This window comes from Bos javanicus, chromosome 3, assembly GCF_032452875.1.
Source record: "Bos javanicus breed banteng chromosome 3, ARS-OSU_banteng_1.0, whole genome shotgun sequence".
NCBI classification, from domain to species: Eukaryota; Metazoa; Chordata; class Mammalia; order Artiodactyla; family Bovidae; genus Bos; species Bos javanicus.
In genome coordinates this window covers 94,530,878-94,550,222 of record NC_083870.1, presented here as the reverse complement: position 1 = coordinate 94,550,222, position 19,345 = coordinate 94,530,878, and the positions used below count along the sequence as shown (strand labels likewise).

General features: G+C 40.7%; 2 protein-coding genes across 2 annotated transcripts in view; both read right to left on the bottom strand.

Annotated features, from left to right (window-relative positions):
- Positions 1 to 3,196: 3,196 nt before the first annotated feature.
- TXNDC12 (thioredoxin domain containing 12) overlaps positions 3,197 to 19,345 on the bottom strand; it is a 34,030-nt gene continuing 17,881 nt past the window's right edge. The window contains exons 2-7 of the mRNA XM_061411983.1: positions 18,448 to 18,508; positions 10,015 to 10,067; positions 9,161 to 9,234; positions 7,060 to 7,129; positions 5,917 to 6,000; positions 3,197 to 4,053 (exon numbers count right to left, since the gene is read on the bottom strand). Of these exons, the coding sequence (XP_061267967.1) occupies positions 3,974 to 4,053; positions 5,917 to 6,000; positions 7,060 to 7,129; positions 9,161 to 9,234; positions 10,015 to 10,067; positions 18,448 to 18,508 (422 nt within the window). The 3' untranslated portion in view covers positions 3,197 to 3,973. The remainder of the gene's footprint in view (positions 4,054 to 5,916; positions 6,001 to 7,059; positions 7,130 to 9,160; positions 9,235 to 10,014; positions 10,068 to 18,447; positions 18,509 to 19,345) is intronic.
- On the bottom strand, positions 9,197 to 18,430 carry KTI12 (KTI12 chromatin associated homolog). The gene is made up of 3 exons (XM_061411977.1): positions 13,454 to 18,430; positions 10,015 to 10,067; positions 9,197 to 9,234 (listed from the first exon to the last, which is right to left on the bottom strand). Exon 1 carries the CDS (start codon positions 14,525 to 14,527, stop codon positions 13,463 to 13,465), a length of 1,065 nt encoding a protein of 354 aa, XP_061267961.1. The 5' UTR covers positions 14,528 to 18,430; the 3' UTR covers positions 9,197 to 9,234; positions 10,015 to 10,067; positions 13,454 to 13,462.

Genomic DNA, 19,345 nt, shown 5'->3' with positions numbered 1-19,345 from the left:
GACCTAGTTTAAACCTAAAATAACCTAAAAAACGTTGAACCTGACTTTAAGAGGTTTTGCTGTCTTCATGCAGAATGACAGTTTAAAGAGGAATTGTTATTGGAATATACAATTGTTTCTCTTTTTTTGTAATTGTATTAGTTGGTTTGAAGATTTATACTTGCTACACAGCCTAAGTCATTGATGCAATCCTTAAGTTGGTTGACTTGAATAAAAATTACCTAGTATGGTGTAGTAGCTAAAGGCATAGATACAGGGGCCAAATTGCTCACATTCAAATACCAACTCTGATCCCAGTAGCTTAGGTGAATTACTTACCCACTGTGTGCCTCCATATCCCTATCTATTATTTTATAAAGCACAGATGATGATGGAAATAGAACCAAATCCATCAGGTTATTGTTAGGATAAATGAGTTAATGTGACTGCAAGATTTAAAACAGTTCCTAGCACACAGTGCTGTATAAATAGCACACAGTGCTGTATAAATATTTGCACCTTCAGCTGAAGAATGTTTGAAACCCATAGTCTTGAAACTTCTATGGTTGCATGACCACTGAAAGAATTTTGGAAAACTATGTACTTTCAAGTTGACCTCTGAAAGCGTCACCATTTAAATAATTGCAAAGGACGTAATTTTTACTGTACTGTAAATATTAACATTTAGAAAAAGTTGTTATGTCACTTTTAAAAAATATATCCATTAGAGTCTAAGTACCACAGGAATTTTATATCCATTTACCCACTGAATTTTTTTCTACTTTATTCACTTAAAATTAATAGATGGACAGGGTCTTAACAGTTGGGAATTTTACATCATTCTTATTTTTGAATTTTTATTTCACTCTATACCACAGAATTATAAACTAACATAATGTATGTACGAGTAGGAAATGGCAGTCCATTCCAGTGTTTTTGCCTGGAAAATTCCATGGACAGAGGAGCCTGGTGGGCTGCAATCCATGGGGTCATGAAGAGTTGGACATGACTGAGTGCCTGAGCACGCACAAAGGATTTATATGCTTAAAACTCTCTTACTGATCATCACCATGTCATACCTCTCAATAGTAAATATTTATATTTAATTGGAATTAAAATGCTAAAATTTTCTTTGGCTATAAGAATCTAAGAGATGTTAGACAATTTTTCTACCCTACTTTACAACCTCTTGATCTTTTTCCTGCTTTGGCAGTCACTGTGGTAACCAGCTACATTTGGAAGTTGAGGACACCACCATAAAGCTGCATTCCCTTATCTCTTGTTTTATGCTTGCATGGCTCTTTGTCGCCTCTGTATCTGTTCTTCCAGGAAATTAGCTCCTCGGTGCAGCTCTGGACCAATGAGGTAACCAGCTCAATAATGTACTCTACTTTGGTTCTCCCTCCTGTGCTTCACTTTCACCAGTCCCGCATTCCTTTTCCTTAGAATCTCTTCCTAAAATATATTACCTGAATAGGCCTTATCTCAGGCCCTGCTTTTAGGGGAACTTAAGCTAAAATCCCAGAGTTAAAATTTTTCTTCCAGATTCAGCTATTGTTACAAGAATTATTATTAGTATGTCAATCAAAATAACACACATTACAAATTATAATAATTAACACTAAAGTTTTATTAAAACTTTAATAAAACTACATCTCAGTGACATGACTTTTTAAAAATGTCATCATATATCCGTGGGAAGAACATTACTTACAGCTATAATGAGACAAGATTCAGCATTAACTATTTTTTATATCAAGTATTCGCAAAATGTTAAAAAAAATTTTCAAACAGATTCTAAGCATATGCAAAAGTTTTAGCTTATTAATAAGGACCAGCAAGATGAAAAAACCAATTCAAAGTTGAAATAAGATTATTAAATCAGATACAAACTGGTTAATGGACCTATCTTCTCCCTGGGAAAATCATTTGCTTATTAGTTTTCTGTATATTAACATATAACTCTATAAAGTGGTAAAATGTCTGTACCCTAATTCATTGTAAATCAAGGTCTTCCCTGGTCATCCAGTGGTTAAGAACCTGCCTTGCAGTGAAGGGTTGAGAGTTCGATCCCCGGTCGGCAAACTAAGAGCTCACATGCTACAGAGCAACAAAGCCTGAACGCTGCAAGCAAAGATCCAACATGGTGCAGTGAGGATCCCTCGTCCCACAGCTAACACTTGACACAGCCAAGTAAAGACATATTTTAAAAAACAGTAAATCAAACTAAGCTATATTCTCTCAGAAAGTCAGTTAACCTTTCAGGCAGGCTTGTTACAACAATGCTGTGTGCTTGCCTGCTCAGTCACTAAGTCTTGTCTCTTTTGTGACCCGTGTAGCCCGCCAAAATCTGTGGGATTTTTCCAGGCAAGAATACTGGAGTGGGTTGCCGTTTTTTTTAATTCTCTGATTTATTCATTTAATATTTATTTACTAAATATCTCCTTTGTGTTAGACATTTCAAGAATCTTGTCATATACTCCGAATAATACTGATGAAGTGCTTGCCTTCCTGCAGCTTACATTCTCAAAGAAAGAGGTAGAGAATGAACTTGTAACTTCAGCATAGTTATGAACAGTGCCTCCATCACTCAGTGTTCCAGTGGAGGTGATATCTTATAAGATCCCTCTTTTTATACTGTTGAAATAATATACAGGGTAAAGAAAAAGAGAGTATGGGGGAGGGTAGGCTGTTACTATTAATAAAGTCAGTGAAGCTTTAATGAGAAATGATGGAGCAAAGCCTGTAGATAGCACAGGGAAGAGTGGCCCAGGCAAACGGAGCAGCAAATGCAGACTCCGATGCAGGCAGGCCCCGATATTTTCTAATGTTAATATTATTTTCTTGAAGGAGGCAGGAAGGCTTTAAGCAGGGGAGTGACATGGTAACATCTGTGTTTTAGAAAGATTACTCTGGGGGAAGTTAAGGAGGATGGATGACAGGAGAGAATATTGGAGGCAAGTAGTCAAGTCACAGGCTGTAACAGTAAATAGGAAGTAGAAAAGGCCTGTCCTGTACAAAACAGTGACAGTGAGGATGGAGGGAATTTGGATATTTGAAAAGTAGAAGAGACAAGCTCTGATGTCCATTAGCATGTGGGAGATGCAGGTGTGGGAACAGCCCTAGATAGAGCTCTTGGATTAGACCCTCAAGGTTAGTTTTCTTCCTGAAGTGCTCTCCCTCCATTCCCCAGTAAGAAAAAGGCCATCACAACACATTTCCTTTTAAAGTTTTATTAAAGTTTAATGGAACAATTAATATTTTTTCTTTTTTTGTTGTTAATCCCAGTACAAAAATACAGTTGACGACTTGACAAAAATGGCTCCATCTAGGGCTAGAAGGTTTCTTCAACAGTTAACGGGGGCAAAGAAAGCATGCTTCCAGCTGGGGCCAGTCCAGAGCACACAGCCATTCCTGCACACACATGCGCGCAGACAGGGAAGCCAAGCCAGAGAAGAGGAAGGAAGTTGCAGGCATTCAGGAAGAAGCCCAAGATTATTCCCAGGAGAAAAAGAAGAGACAGGCTGAGCTCCTTGGTGGGGCAGAATTACGGCTTTACATTTAGAATTTGTTGTCTTAAATGATAAGTTCTTTCCGCAATTTTTAACATTATAGAAAAGATGCTTCTGGTCTCTTTTCACCACCAAGGTGAGTTAAGCAGGAGGAAATGGAAAGACTCAAATACTGCAGTGTGAGGAGTAAATCTCCACATGGCTCAAGTTTTATGTCAAAAGGTGTCATTCTTTACCTTCAATGACAAAGAGATATTTAGGTGAGAGGGGACAGGACCAGGAAGTCTGCCACACTCTGCTGGATCACAAACATGGAGACCAGTTTCTGGCAGCAGAACTCTTCTAACAGTGAGAGGGGCCCTTCCCATGTGGGAAGGAGCAAGGTTTTCCGATCCATTCAATTGTTCTGATTCCTCAGTATTCCCTTCCCTGCTGCTTTCTTCCAGAACAATAACTTTGAGGAAAGAAGGGGTGCATTCATGTTACAACTCATCTTCCAGATGTTTCTCTCTGAAGGCATCACCCGTCAGCCTTTCCTGAGCTTCCTTCATCCCCTGAACAACTGTGAAATAAACATTGAGGAGAAAAGTATGAAGCAGGTCTTTCATATTTGACAACCAACACATAATTTTATGTTTTAGGAGAAATGTAAGAGGAGCACAGGATCTGGATTTAAGATCTAATTCTGGATTTTAGCCCAGGAAAGTCTCTTGAATTTGTTTTCTCATCTATAAATAAGGTGATGTTACTACCTTCAAGCAGATTATAAAAATTAAATGAGAGAATGAATAATAAATGTCCTTTGTAAACTATGAGGTCCTACAAAAATGTTATTTAGCAGTTACTTTGGCTTACCCTCCAGGATTAGAATTGAACCCCTGTCATAAGCTGAAAATATCACGACACTAAGGGAATAGAAAGCATCTTTCTATCATCTCCATCACCTGTTCAGGATGAATGCTGCATTTATTTCATTTTCTGTGGAGGCTACACCGATATGTGAGCAAGTATGTGTGCTTAAGAGGGAGGATGGTTCTTCACGGAAAGAGGTGGTCATGTCCAATACCAATTATGTATGGAAGAAGTCAAGTTCTCAGGCAAAAGAGAAACCTAGAAGGCAAGCCCTGGGTAGACAGATGAGTCTTCTTGTCTATCTCAGGAATCAAAGAGGGAAGCTGGGTACAGGCTCCCTGTACAATGGCAGCCACAATCTGTGGATCTCAGAAAGCATACCAGGTAGTAAAGTTTGTTACACCCCTTTAGTTTTACCCAAGCATTTAGTAAAGTCAAGTTTGAATATTTCAGCTTCATGTCAGCTGAGCCATGGGGAATTCAGGTAAGGGTTCTGTGTCTATATCTGGACTAATATATTAAAGGATGATGCCCATGTCAAGATGGCAGGGGTAACTGCATGAAATTCTAAAAGGAAGGTGAATTTCAAGGGTCAAGAGTTGGGGACCTAAAGTTCAGTTGCCCTTCTCCATGTGGAAAACTTCCCTCTAATACCAGCCTCCAGGGATCTGCTTTTGGGTAGGGAAGGTAACATTCTCCTTACCCATGGGAAGGAGAGGATAACCTCTCCAGATCTTTCTTCTCCCTATTCTGAGAAATGAGTGCTGAGGTCTCAAAACATAAAATGATCAACAAACTGGCAGCATGGCAACTTAGAAATAACCCTCTTTTACAGATGGCAGGGAGAATTCAGAAGGAAAAAAGTGACAGTATGTGGCATGAATTCCAACTTCTGCCTCTAGAATGGTTGCACTCAGGATTAGAGAACAAAAAAGCATGACTGACTTATGATTTCAATCTTCCCTCACATGTTTGTGCTGATGCTGTTCCCTCTGCCTTAAATAATGCTTTGCACATCCCTCTGCTGGTTAGGTCTCATTCTGCAAGACTCAATCCAGTTATCATCCCCTCTAGCATGACTCATGCACTCTCCATGTCAGGCTACACCTGACACGCTTTTCCCTTGCTTCCTTAGCTTGAAATGTCCTCTTCATATCTAGATCAAGTTAGTTTACTATCTATGATACCTTTCAGAATTGATCATCTAACAGCTTTCCCCTACCTTTGAATTCTTACAAGAATAGTTTTAGTGCAGTGGAAAAAAACTAAGTTGTAGACTGAAATCCTGGCTCTGTGACTTATTAACTGTGAGTCCAAGGGCAAGCGACTGTTTCTGGAAGCCTCAGTTCTCCAGTTTCCTATGGGTCAGTTAGCTTCCTACTGGATTGTAAGAAGCTAGAGGAGGGGCTTGCTCTTCTCTTTCTTCTATATCCTACATAGCATCTAGCCAAAAGCTACATGCAGAAGACGCTTACCTAACATGCTGAATTAGTTTCCCATCAAATCTTGCATGTGGTTCATTCTAGTTAAACCTAGCAGCAAACCTCCCTCTTCTCTCTCAACATAACCATACCTTGCTCAGCACTGATGTAGAAATACTTGTAGCTGGGGTTTCCATTCTCATTGATGATTTCAGGACGCACTTTGCCACTGGGATCTATTGTAGACAAAATGGCACAGGGGTTGCAATAACTACAACAGACAGGTACTTCAAGCATTATATGATATACTAGGCCTTCTGGAAAATGAGACCTGCCCATCTTTGCAGCCCATTATCTTACCACCCTACCCGCTGTGTTTTACATTGCAATCAAAATGAATCCCTTGGAATTCCCTGAACACAACCCACCCCCACTCTCAACCATGCCAATATGCTGTTTCATCTTTCTGGCATGTTCCTTTTCTGCTTCATGATAGTGGGATCCTATATTTTTATTTGTATTCCCCATAGAATCTAGCAGAATGCTGATCAAAGACAAGGTGATCATTAAATATCTCCCAGGAAATTGTTTCTGAAAAGATATTTGTCTGGTTACAGTATCCCATTGCCTCAGCTGTGCTACCGGGCAAGGGTGGAACTACGGCTTCTCTCGGTTCCTGTAGTACCTAACTTGTGGCTGACAGTGCTTAACTTGCGGTTGATGCACAGATGATTGCCAAATGAATAAATAAATGATCAGTACTCTCCCATTGCTCACAAAAGCAGTTAGTTTGGACGGGGGCGCCGGGAGGTTGTTTTATTGTTTGTTACAAAAGCAGCTAGTTAATGGGAAAAGTTTTCCTTCAGACCTGAGGCTCTGGCATTTAGAATCCATCACTCTCTTTTGAAAATGGCTTTTGTTTTTAAGCCATAACAATATAATTTCACTAGGTGGAGTCACTGGCGACCCACTCCAGTACTCTTGCCTGGAAAATCCCATGGACGGAGGAGCCTGGTGGGCTGCAGTCCATGGGGTCGCTAGGAGTCGGACACGACTGAGCGACTTCACTTTCACTTTTCACTTTCATGCATTGGAGAAGGAAATGGCAACCCACTCCAGTGTTCTTGCCTGGAGAATCCCAGGAACGGGAGCCTGGTGGGCTGCCATCTATGGGGTCGCACAGAGTCGGACACGACTGAAGCGACTTAGCAGTAGCAACAGGTGGAGTCAGTGCCTTGATGCACTTCTCTCTCCTTCTGTACCAAGGATCCCCAGATTAAGACCTTTCACCTTACCCAGGAACAGGATTCGTGGAATATAACCCCCATCGGGGCTGAAATCTTCATCTTTGGGCTCCTCTTCATCCTATTAAGTGTAAACCTCAAGTCAGATCATGTTCCTTCTCTCCTCAAAGCCTTCCAGTGGCTTCCCCTCCCACTCCGGGTAAGTCCTTGAAGTGGCCCGAGAGGCCCTTACATGACCTCTACCTGGGCACTTCTCTGACGTCACATCCCACCCCTTGTTTAGTTTCTCCCAGCCACACTAAGCTGCCTGCTGTTGCTGTCATTAAACAAGCCAAGCACACTCCCCACTCAGGCTTTTGGACTTGTTCTTACCCTCTGCCTGGACATACACCCCCCTTCATCCAGGTGGCTCACTCCCTTTTCTGCTTCAAATCTTTGCTCAAATGCCACCTTCTTTCCTAACCACCTAATTAAAACTGCAAACTGTCCCCTCCATTCTTCATTTTAGCCACAGCATTTACCACCATCTGACATATTTATTTGTCTGCCTCCCCACATTCAAGTCTTCATATGTAATTTAATGCCAGCAAAGAAATTTGTCTGTTTTGTTCATTGCTTATTCGCAATACCTACATTACTGACTTACACAGTTTTTCTTGAATGCATGAATTGATAAGATTGACATTTTAGTACAATTGTGAAGTTACAGTCCTCCCAGGAGACATGACCACATAGCTAGCTTTCTTTTTAAGAAATCTCTCAAGCTGGGGAATGCTCATTGAACACATTTGTGTTTTCTTTGAGTGGTGATTCTAAGTTACCATAGAAAATGGTGAGGAGTTCAGATAGACAGGAATCAATAGTAACTTTGTCATTTATGGTGTGATTCCCATTTCAGAAGTTATATGTGTTAGCATTCAGGCTATCTACTAGCTTTATTTTTTATTTTTAAAAATTATTTATTTATTTTTAACCTTGTCATTTATGGTGTGATTCCCACTTCAGAAGTTATACGTGTTAGCATTCAGGCTATCTACTAGCTTTATATTTTATTTATTTATTTTCGGCTGTGCTGGATCTTCACTGCTGCGTGGGCTTTTCTGAAATTGTGGTGAGCAGGGGCTATTCTCTAGCTGCGGTGCATAGGCGTCTCATTGTGGTGGCTTCTCTTGTTGCAGAGCACAGACTCAAGAGCGTCTGGGTTTCACTAGTTGTGGCACATGGGCTCAGAAGTTTTGATTCCTGGGCTCTAGAGTACAGGCTCAGTAGTTGTGTTGCATGGGCTTAGTTGCTCTGCAGCATATAGGATCTTCCTGGATCAGGGATCGACCTGTGTCTCCTGCATTGGCAGGTGGATTCCTTACCACTTAGCCACCAGGGAAGCCCCTATCCACCAGCTTTATAAGCACTCCCTTAGCTACCTCAACATTAACTGTTAATGTGTTCAGATTTCCAGTCCTATGTTCAAATAAACATCATTTTACAGAAACATAGGGCTAGGAGGATCATCAGAGAACATCCAAGAATCCCACATTTGAAGAGTATAGCCTAAGAGGCAGCACAAGTAAATCACAGTACCTATTCTTATCACTTACTCGGCTCTGTGATCTTGACTAAATCACCTTACTCCTTCAGGTCTAAGATGCTCAATGTGTAAAATGGGAATGGTATCAATGGTCTAAAAATCCCTTCTAACTCCAAGGTCTGATATTCTGACTTGGGATTCTCAGACCTCTGGCCAATGTGAAGAACATAAAAGATATCTAACCAAGAAAAAGGAGGCTGTACATATAAGCCCAGCACAGAGTAGGATTTCAACTCAATCCTATTTTTCAGGGAATTGTGGCCTGCATGTATGACTACATCTTTAATTATACAAGGATGTAAAACCATGACATAATCACAAACTAAAAATGAAAGAATCTTAAAAGTTAGTCATTTTAACCAATCTTTCTTCTCCTACTTCCTCCCACAAATGGGGGCTGGATGGTTCTACAATATCTGATACAAGCCTTAGTATTAGAGTTCAGAAGAAAAACACATACATACAAGTAGACAACTCTGCTGAGTAAGATTTTATACCATCAATGATGTTAATTCTGTAACAGTGAAGACTTAAAATCACAGCAGAAAGAAGCTCTGGAATTCTTACCTCAAGATTTACCATAACAAAATTATGGGCAAGTTCTGAAATTTCTGTAGATTCTGCAAATTTGGGCTTTAAAGCTGGGGGTGGGAAGCAACAGAAAAAAAATCATTGACATATCCAAACCTTAATTTGCTGAGATGATTCATGTAACTGACAGTTTTTCTAATCTTAAGACCCAGAAATCAGGACACCTGAATTCTCGTCCTGCTTCTGCCATTGACTTGCATAGCTGTGTATCCTTAAGTGATTGACTTCATTTCTCTGAAACTTTCATCTCATTTATAAAATACAGATAATGAACACTGATGAAAAAATTACCACTATTTGCTTTTTTACATATTTCAACAACATCTACTTAAGAACAGATATAATAAAGACAAGAGAGGAACAATACTCTACCATTAATGCACATGTATTACTAAACTAATGGTATATACTAATTTTATACTTTTTCCAAAAAGATTTTATTAAGTGTAGCATACCAAACAAAAGAAGAAATCTGCCTGGGAAGCTGCAGGGTGATGTAACAGAGAGAACACATGCTGCGTAGTAAGAGAACCTTACTAATTCAGTTCCCACCTCCTCCAGGAAGACTTTGCTAACCACTCCTCATATCTCTTTTTGTATATACAACTGTTCATACAACTACTGTAGCACTTAATCCCATACTCTATATAACCATATCTTAATTGCCACATCCTTCAATCCCTTGCAAATACTACTGTAAATTTCTTGAGGGCAGAGAATCTGTTCCATGTATTTCTTTGGTACTCCTACAAGCAATAAACAGTGCTGAGCCAAAGTCAGAAATGTTAACATTTAGAGAACACATCTGAGGTCTGATCATTTCCACCTACCTTTGCAAGCTCCACACCAGGACTTATGGATAATCACCATCAGGGGCAATCCACTTAAAAACAAAACAAACAAATTATAAACTAGTAATTCCACTTTTTGAAATGCACTCTAATAAAATGACCAACCATTGAAGACAAAGATTAACGTACAAGGATGTTCATATAACGTAATTTCAATAAAAAGAAATTTAAGACAATATAGTCAATAATAGTGGACTATTATAACAAAATTATTGCTAAGTTCTGATGTTCCAGTAAATTGTGCAAATTTGGGCTTTAAAGCTACGGAGAAGAGATTAAAAAAAAAAAATTACATTTTCAAATGTTATGGTTATATAACCACTGAAATGGTAACAAAACTTTTCATTGGTACATTGTTAAAGTAAAAACTAGAACATAAAATTATTATCTGTGTTGTTGTTTGGTTGCTAAGTCATGTCCAAATCTTTGCAACACAGGCTTCCCTGTCCTTCATCTCCTGGAGTTTTCTCAAAATCACGTTCATTGAGTTGATGATGCTATCCAACCACCTCATCCTGTCGCCCCCTTCTCCTCCTGTCCTCAGTCTTTTCCAGCATCACGGTCTTTTTTAGTGAGCTGACTCTTCGCATCAAGTAGCCAAAATATTGGGGCTCCAGTTTCAGCATCAATCCTAACAATGAGTATTTAGGACTGATTTCCTTTAGGATTGACGGGTTTGATGATCTTGCTGTCCAAGGGACTCTCAAGAGTCTTCTCCAACACCACAATTCGAAAGCATCAGCCTTCTTTACAGTCCAACTCTCACATCCATACATGACTACTGGAAAAATTATAGTTTTGACTGTGGACCCTTGTCAGCAAAGTGATGTCTCTGCTTTTTAATAAGCTGTCTAGGTTTGTCACAGCTTTCCTTCCAAGGAGCAAGCATCATTTAATTTCATCGCTGCAGTCACTGTTCACAGTGTTTGTGGAGCCCCCCAAAATATTACCTATAGTTTCAATTATACAAACATGTAGAAAATAGTCTAAAAGGAAATGTTTCAAAACATAATAGAAGTTATCTTTAGATAATGGGATTGTGGATTTTACTTTTTCTGTATTTTTCAATTTTTCTACAATTAAGTGTAATTTTTTTTGGAGGGGGCAGACCTGTGGGATCTTAGTTCCCTGACCAGGGACTGAACCTGGGCCCCAACAGTGAAGGCATCAAGTCTTAACCACTGGACTGCCAAGGAATTCCCAATTAAGTATAATTGTTCTTATCATCAGGGAGGAAAAAGCTTTTTCTTTTATAAAATAATAAGCACCATATTCCACCTGAGTCAGTCTTGGCCAACTGAAGCTCTAATATTCTCATGGCTCAAACACCTTGAGGGGTCCTATGTGGGCAGCCACTGGCTTTTTCCATCATCCACCCCCATGTCACCACATCATCACAGGTGTAGAATACTATCAGAGCATTTGTCACACAGAACTGTATCTATTATTTACTCATCTCCCCTCACTGGCCTTACAGCTTCCTAAGGAAGGGCCTCTTAGCTGTCTCTATATATTCTACAACTAGTACAGTATTATTGGTAGCCAAAACGCATATAGTATTTACTATGTACCAGGCACTACTCTACAGCAGACTGGTTCCAAATTGTGAAAGGAGTATATCAAGGCTGTATATTGTCACCCTGCTTATTTAACTTATATTCAGAGTACATCATGCAGAATGCTGGGCTGGATGAAGCACAAACTGGAATCAAGACTGCCGGAAGAAATATCAATAACCTCACATATGCAGATGACAACACCCTTATGGCAGAAAGTGAAGAAGAACTAAAGAGCCTCTTGATGGAAGTAAAAGAGAGTGAAAAAGTTGGCTTAAAACTCAACATTCAAAAAACAAAGATCATGGCATCTGGTCCCATCACTTCATGGCAAACAGATAGGGAAACAATGGAAACAGTGAATGATTTTATTTTGGGGGGCTCCAAAATCACTGGAGATGGTGACTGCAGCCATGAAATTAAAGACTCTTGCTCCTTGGAAGAAAAGCTATAACCAAACTAGACAGCACATTAAAAAGCAGAGACATTACTTTGCCGACAAAAGTCCATCTAGTCAAAGCCATGGTTTTTCCAGTAGTCATGTACGGATGTGAGAGTTGGACTATAAAGAAAGCTGAGCGGTGAAGAATTGATGCTTTTGAACTGTGGTGTTAGAGAAGACCACACAAGTCTTCTCCAATACCACCGAGTCCCTTGGACTGCAAGGAGATCAAACCATTCAATTCTAAAGGAATCAGTCCTGAATATTCATTGGAAGGACTAATGCTGAAGCTGAAACTCCAATACTTTGGCCACCTGATACAAAGAACTGACTCACTGGGAAAAAACCCTGATGCTGGGCAAGATTGAAGGCAGGAGGAGAAGGGGATGACAGAGGATGAGATGGTTGGATGGCATCACCGACTTGATGGACATGAGTTTGAGCAAGCTCTTGGAGTTGGTGAGGGACAGGGAAGCCTGGCGTGCCGCTGTCCATGGGGTTGCAAAGAGTCAGACACAACTGAGCAACTGAACTAATCATCTGTTTACTACTAATCTCTCAAGGGCAAAGACTATCTAAACCATCTTTCAAAAATATAAGCACATATCTATTATTTGTTTAATTAGATAAATGAAAGACAAGCTTAAAGGGCTTTTGCCTTGAAGAGCAGAATGAAGCACCCAGTTAGGGAAGTTGTCATGATCGTGACTCCATGTTAAGACCAAGACATCAAGACTCACTGAGCACTAGCAAGTACTTTTGATAGAAGGCATAACAGGGATACATACGTATCTAAAATGTTACATTAGGTAAACTATATGAAGAATATAAAGCTACATTAAGAGAAAGAGATGCCAGCACACTGTCTTTTTATAAAAGATTTTATTAAATGAAATAATCTAGTGGTTTTATCTTTCAATTCCACTAGAACCAAAGCTTCCCAAGGATAGAAACCAGTGGATCCATCTGTGACCCCAGGCCCCAGGCCAGAGACTAGCCAAACATAGGCACAGTACTTAAAAAACTGTGTGGTATGAAGAAAGGGCCAGCACAGATGCAGAACTGTGCTATGTTCAGTTCACAATTATTATAAACAATTCATCCATCCTGTCTGCTCTCTCACACTTCAGATGCGAGAAATCAATGGTGTGTGACAGCCCAAACAGAACCCAATCTATGCAAGCTCTGTCCACTTAAGCTCTGTCCTCTAGAGAAATCTGTATAGATCCTCAGACAGTTCTCCATTCTCTAGTATCAAATTTGCTGTAAACTCAAGGCCTGGCACAGAGGGATCCAGGAGGGTATGAGTGAATCAGTCACAATAGCTCTAGTACCACATTTCAACATATTCTGCAGAACTTTGTTCTTTCCAAACAAATGTTGTAGTGGTTAGACAAGAAACCATGGTTTTCCCACTCACTTGCTCCGGTTAGTGCAGGCTCTGGCTCAGATACTGCAGAAACATGTTGGCCAGTTGAGGCAGGTTCTCATTATTGGTATGCATTTTTGTGTAGGAAATAAACTGACGACGGAGGCGACTCAGTTCTGCCATGGTCAAAGGCCTGGTAAACCGCAGGTGTTCTGTGGTGCCAGGAAGCTTAAGCAAGTCTCCGGGAACTGCACTCTTCTGCGCTTCCATCAGTCCTGCCAGGACCTGGCTGGTGACCTGGTCCAACTGGTGCAGAAAGCTGCCGGAGGCAAGCGGCTGGGACTGTGTAGACTGATGGGGTGGAGGAGCCCGGTTCTCAAACAGGGCAGCTCTGATCTCTGCCAGGGGCAACGGTTCCTCTAAGCCCACCAAGGTGAACAGGGGTCGGTCCCAGCGGTTCCGAGAGTCGGGAGCTTCGAAGCGCAGCGCTAGGGCCTCCAAAAGTTCGGGAGGGTAAAAAGCACCAGACACATGCTCTGCAGATTTCTCGGATTCCGAAGCCACGAGAGCTGGCAAATCTGCCGCCCTGATTTCCTTTGGCTCGGATTCCGTAGGTACTTCTGCCTGGGCTCGCCTATTTACTACAGAGGCCACTGCCTGTGGTTCCCCGAGAACATCGGTGCCCACCGCCAGAGGTCTCCCTCCCTCCTCAGCTCGCGGTCTCCAACTCACACTGACATTCCGGTTCGGATTATCCACGGCGCCTGCCACCCGCAGTCCCCCACTCAGACTGCCTGGTCGCACGCAGTAGACGAGGCAGATTGGAGTGCGCGCCGCCCGCGCCAGGCAGTACAGCTCGTAACGGAAGCCCTTGATGTAGTTCAGCGAGTCGAGGATGACCACGTCCTGGCGACTCAGGAGCCGCTCCACAGCCGCTCGCAGGGCCCCACGCAAGGCCTTCTCACGGGCTGAATCGCCATACACTGTTGCGTCCTCCGCGCCCAGCACCGCCGCATCGTCCACCACCTGCACCGCGCGGCCCTCAGCTGCTAGGGCCGCGCGGAGTTCCTCCACACGCCGGCTCTTGCCGCTGTACGGCAGCCCGCAAAACACCACGAGCGGCATCTTCCCAGGACGCGGCCATATGCAAACGCGCCGCGTCAACTTCCGGGTTGCCGGCGGCTCTGACGCAAGCCGGAAATGAAAGCCGCACTTCCTGTATCTCTTAACTCTTACAGGACCTCTTGTTGCTATGGAAACAGGAGCTCTAGGCCAACTAGAACCAGGTCCTGCTCTCTGCAAAAGGAGCTGGAGCTTAGAATGGCATGAGTTATCTATGTCAAATGTTCTAGGTCTCCGAGAATGTGATCTCCTGATGGCCAATGACTGTGTCCATCAATTTACAGTGGGGGCCTTAAATAGCATTGAATATTGCTCAGCTATCAATGCAAAGAAATAGAGGAAAACAATAGAATGAGAAAGACTAGAGATCTCTTCAAGAAAATTAGAGATACCAAGGGACCATTTCATGCAAAGATGAGCACAATAAAGGGCAGATATGGTATGGACCTAAAGAAGCAGAAGATATTAAGAGGTGGCAAGAATACACAGAACTATACAAAAAAGATCTTCAAGACCCAGATAACCACGATGGGGTGATCACTAACCTAGAGCCAGACATCCTGGAATGCAAAGTCAAGTAAGCCTTAGAAAGCATCAGTATGTTTATGGCTAGTGGAGGTGATGGAATTCCAGTTGAGTTATTTCAAATCCTAAAAGATGATGCTGTGAAAGTGCTGCACTCAATATGCCAGCAAATCTGGAAAACGCAGCAGTGGCCACAGGACTGGAAAAGGTCAGTTTTCATTCCAATCCCAAAGAAAGACAATGCCAAAGAATGCAAACTACTGCACAATTGTACTCATCTCACATGCTAGCAAAGTAATGCTCAAAATTCTCCAAGCCAGGCTTCAACAGTACATGAATCGTGAACTTCCAGATGTTCAACCTGGATTTAGAAAAGGCAGAACCAGAGATCAAATTGTCAATATCCGCTGGATCATCGAAAAAGCAAGAGAGTTCCAGAAAAACATCTACTTTTGCTTTATTGACTACACCAAAGCCTTTGACTGTGTGGATCACAATAAACTGCAGAAAATTCTGAAGGAGATGGGAATACCAGAGCACCTTACCTGTCTCCTAAAAAATCTTTATGTAGGTCAAGAAGCAACAGTTAGAACTGGACATGGAACAACAGACTGGTTTCATATCTGGAAAGGAGTATGTTAAGGCTGTATATTGTCACCCTGCTTATTTAACTTATATGCGGAGTACATCATGTGGAATGCTGGGCTGGATGAAGAACAGGCTGGAATCAAGATTGCCAGGAGACATATAATAACCTCAGATATGCAGATGACACCACCCTTATGGCAGAAAGCAAAGAACTTAAGAGCCTCTTGATGAAAGTGAAAGAAGAGAGTGAAAAAGTTGGCTTAAAACTCAATATTCAGAAAACTAAGATCATGGCCTCTGGTCCCATCACTTCATGGCAAATAGATGGGGAAACAATGGAAACAGTGACAGACGTTATTTTTGGGGGCTCCAAAATCACTGGAAATGATTTTAAAAGCCATGAAATTAAAAGACACTTACTCCTTGGAGGAAAAGCTATGACCAAACTAGACAGCATATTAAAAAGCAGACACATTACTTTGCCAATAAAGGTCTGTCTAGTCAAAGCTATGGTTTTCCCCAGAAGTCGTATATGGCTGTAAAAGCTGGACCATTAAGAAAGCTGAGCACAGAAGAATTGATGCTTTTGGACTGTGTGTTGTAGAAGACTCTTGAGAGTCCGTTAGACTGCACGGAGATCCAACCCGTCAATCTTAAAGGAAATCAGTCCTGAATATTCATTGGAAGGACTGTTGCTGAAGCTGAAACTCCAGTACTTTGGCCACTTAATGTGAAGAACCAACTCATTGGAAAAGACCCTGATGCTGGGAAAGAGTGAAGGTGGGAAGAAAAGGGGATGACAGAGGATGAGATGGTTGGATGGCATCACCGACAGGATGGACATGAGTTTGAATAGGCTCCAGGAGTTGGTGATGGACAGGGAAGCCCCATGTGTCCATGGGGTCACAAAGAGTCAGACACAACTGAGCAACTGAACTGAACTGACTGCAAAACAATCAACATTATATTTAGTATACAGAAGACAATTCACAAATACTAGTTCCCCTTCATTCTTTATGGCCAGTGACATTCAGTAACTGTTTATTCAATAACAATTTCAATCATTCAGTATCTTCATGATTGGGAATACAGAGATGAACATAAAACAGTTTCCCCACAGGAGATCAAGGGTCTGAATGGGAAAAGTCAGGCACCTACAAGCTGAATAATACACACCAATGGATAGAGATAGGCTGGGTTGTAAAAATACAGAAGAAAAAAACATACTGCCCACAAAAATTGCTGAAGACTTTTAGAAGTAGTCATTTGATTTAAAACTTGAAAAACGAATAGTTATTTTTCTCCTAGTTAAGGATGCCAGATAAAATATAGGATGCCTAGGGCTTCTTTGGCAGTCCAGTAGTTAAGACTCTGAACTTCCACTGCAGAGGGTACGGGTTTGATCCTGGTCAGGGTGCAAGATGTGGCGCATATATATACACACACACACATATACCGCATGTATATACATATATATACACACACAAATATATAATATATATATACACAAACACACAGGATGCCTAATTAAATTTGAATTTCAGATAATTAATACATATTGTTTTAAAAACAAGCTTGTCTCAAATATTACTTGGAGCATATTTAAAATTACTTATTGTTGGAAATTTGCTGTTATGACTCAGGTAACTCAACCTGGGGCTCTGTAACAACCTAGAGGAGTAGAAAAGGGTGGGAGGTGGAAGGACGGTCAAGAGGGAGAGGACATATGTACACCTACGGCAAATTCATGTTGATGTATGGCAGAAATCAAACCGATATTGTAAAGCAATTATCCTTCAATTAAAAATAAATTTTAAAATAAATGAATAAAATTACTTTTTATCTGAAATTCAAATTTAACTGGGCATCCTTTAAAAAATTTTTTTTTATTGAAGTATAGTTGCTTTACAATGTTGTGTTAGTTTCTACTGTACAGCAAAGTGAATCACCAGTATATATACATACACCCCTTCATTTTTGGATTTCCTTCCCATTTAGGTCACCACAGAGCACTGAGTAGGGTTTTCTAAATTAGACAATAGGTTCTCATTAGTTATCTATTTTATAAATAGTATCAATAGTGTATTTATGTCAATCTCAATCTCCCAATTCATCCCACCACCCCTCCTTGTCCCCTTGGTGTTCATAAGATTATAGTCATCCTCCATTTGTATTTGCTAAATTTGGCAACCCCACTCCTGCAGAAGATATGAGTCTCAGAGCCATGAAGCTATAGGATCTGTTCTAGCAAAAGCAAGCATTATCATTTGGTAGGTGCAGAAGTATGAGTGTTTCTATGCAAGGATGTGTGTGTATAAAGTAAGTGCAGACATACTGGATTTTTCTATCTCTCCAGTACAGTATAGCAGGGAATGTGCATTTCCTCCTCCTTTTGTACGTTTCCTGTGCATAGACTACACATACTTGGAACTTAAGACTATTCAACTTGAGACTATTAGGCAGTATGTTTTACTGGCTGAGTGTAGGATTTGAAGTGTCTGGGTACAGATCTTGGCTCTACCACTTAACTAGCTGTATGATTATTTAACTGCTCTGTGCCTTAGTTTTCTCATCTATAAAATGAAGATAACAACAGTACCAACCTCAGAAGAGTTGTTGTTAGATAAGTTAATTCACATGATAAATGTCTGGTGCATAACAAGCACTTAAAAATGTTAGCAAGTATTATTACTTTTGTTGTTGTTATGCAACTACTCCACTGCTCTGCCTTGGCATAACCCTTCACCTGAAATTAATGCTAAGTTGATGGCTGGAAAGTGTTCTAGATAAGCTAAAACCATATCTTGTACCTGGCAGCTGCTTCCTTCTTCCCATCTTCTAGCGTCCTCCAATGAATGTGATCTCCAAAACCTGGAAGGAAAGAGCCTCATAAATATTCACACATGAACAAAGGGCGAAGACCCATCAAAGAAATGTAGCATATTCACAAGATACTCATAAAAAAGGCTTTCCTTTGCCAAGAGCATGGTGTTCAAGTCTCAACTCCACCGCTTTCTAGGTGTACAGAACCATGGACAGTCCCATACCTCAAGTCTCAGTTTTCATACCTGCAAAATGGAGATAATGTCACCTAATTCAGTTTTTAAGGAGATTAAATTATTAATGGCTATGAAAACCTTTGTAAACTAACAGAGTATGCAAATAATACTATAAGAATGAATGAGAATTTTCCACAGTTATCATAAAGCAGGTCCTAACAAATCATTGCTAGTTGGAGTCAACACAGCAGTATAGTTTAAAGAGTCAGAAAGACATTAAATGTGTGAATTTTGTAAATGAAGTAAGTTCTTGAAGTCCCAATTTCTTCATCTATAAAATCAAGAATAATACCCATACCTCCAAGTGGTGGTGTAAGGATTTTAAGACAATATATTTTGAGATAATATAAAGTTATTCTTGTTATTTTTCCCCACACTTCAGTTAGAGTGATCTTTTAAAATCACATATTTGCTTGGTAAAATATCTTTCAGAGGCGTTTCAAAGCCCTAAAAGGGAAGGTCAAACTCTCTTATAGCAGGGTTTCTGATATGGCTCCTACCCACCTCTCCAGGCTCACTTTACACACTTTTCTTAAAACCTTACACAAAAAACTAATTTTCAGGAGCAGTTCTCTAAGGATTACTTGAGATGCTGTCTCCCAGGCTTGAAGTCCTAAAAATTCCCACCAAATAAAACATAACTCTCAAA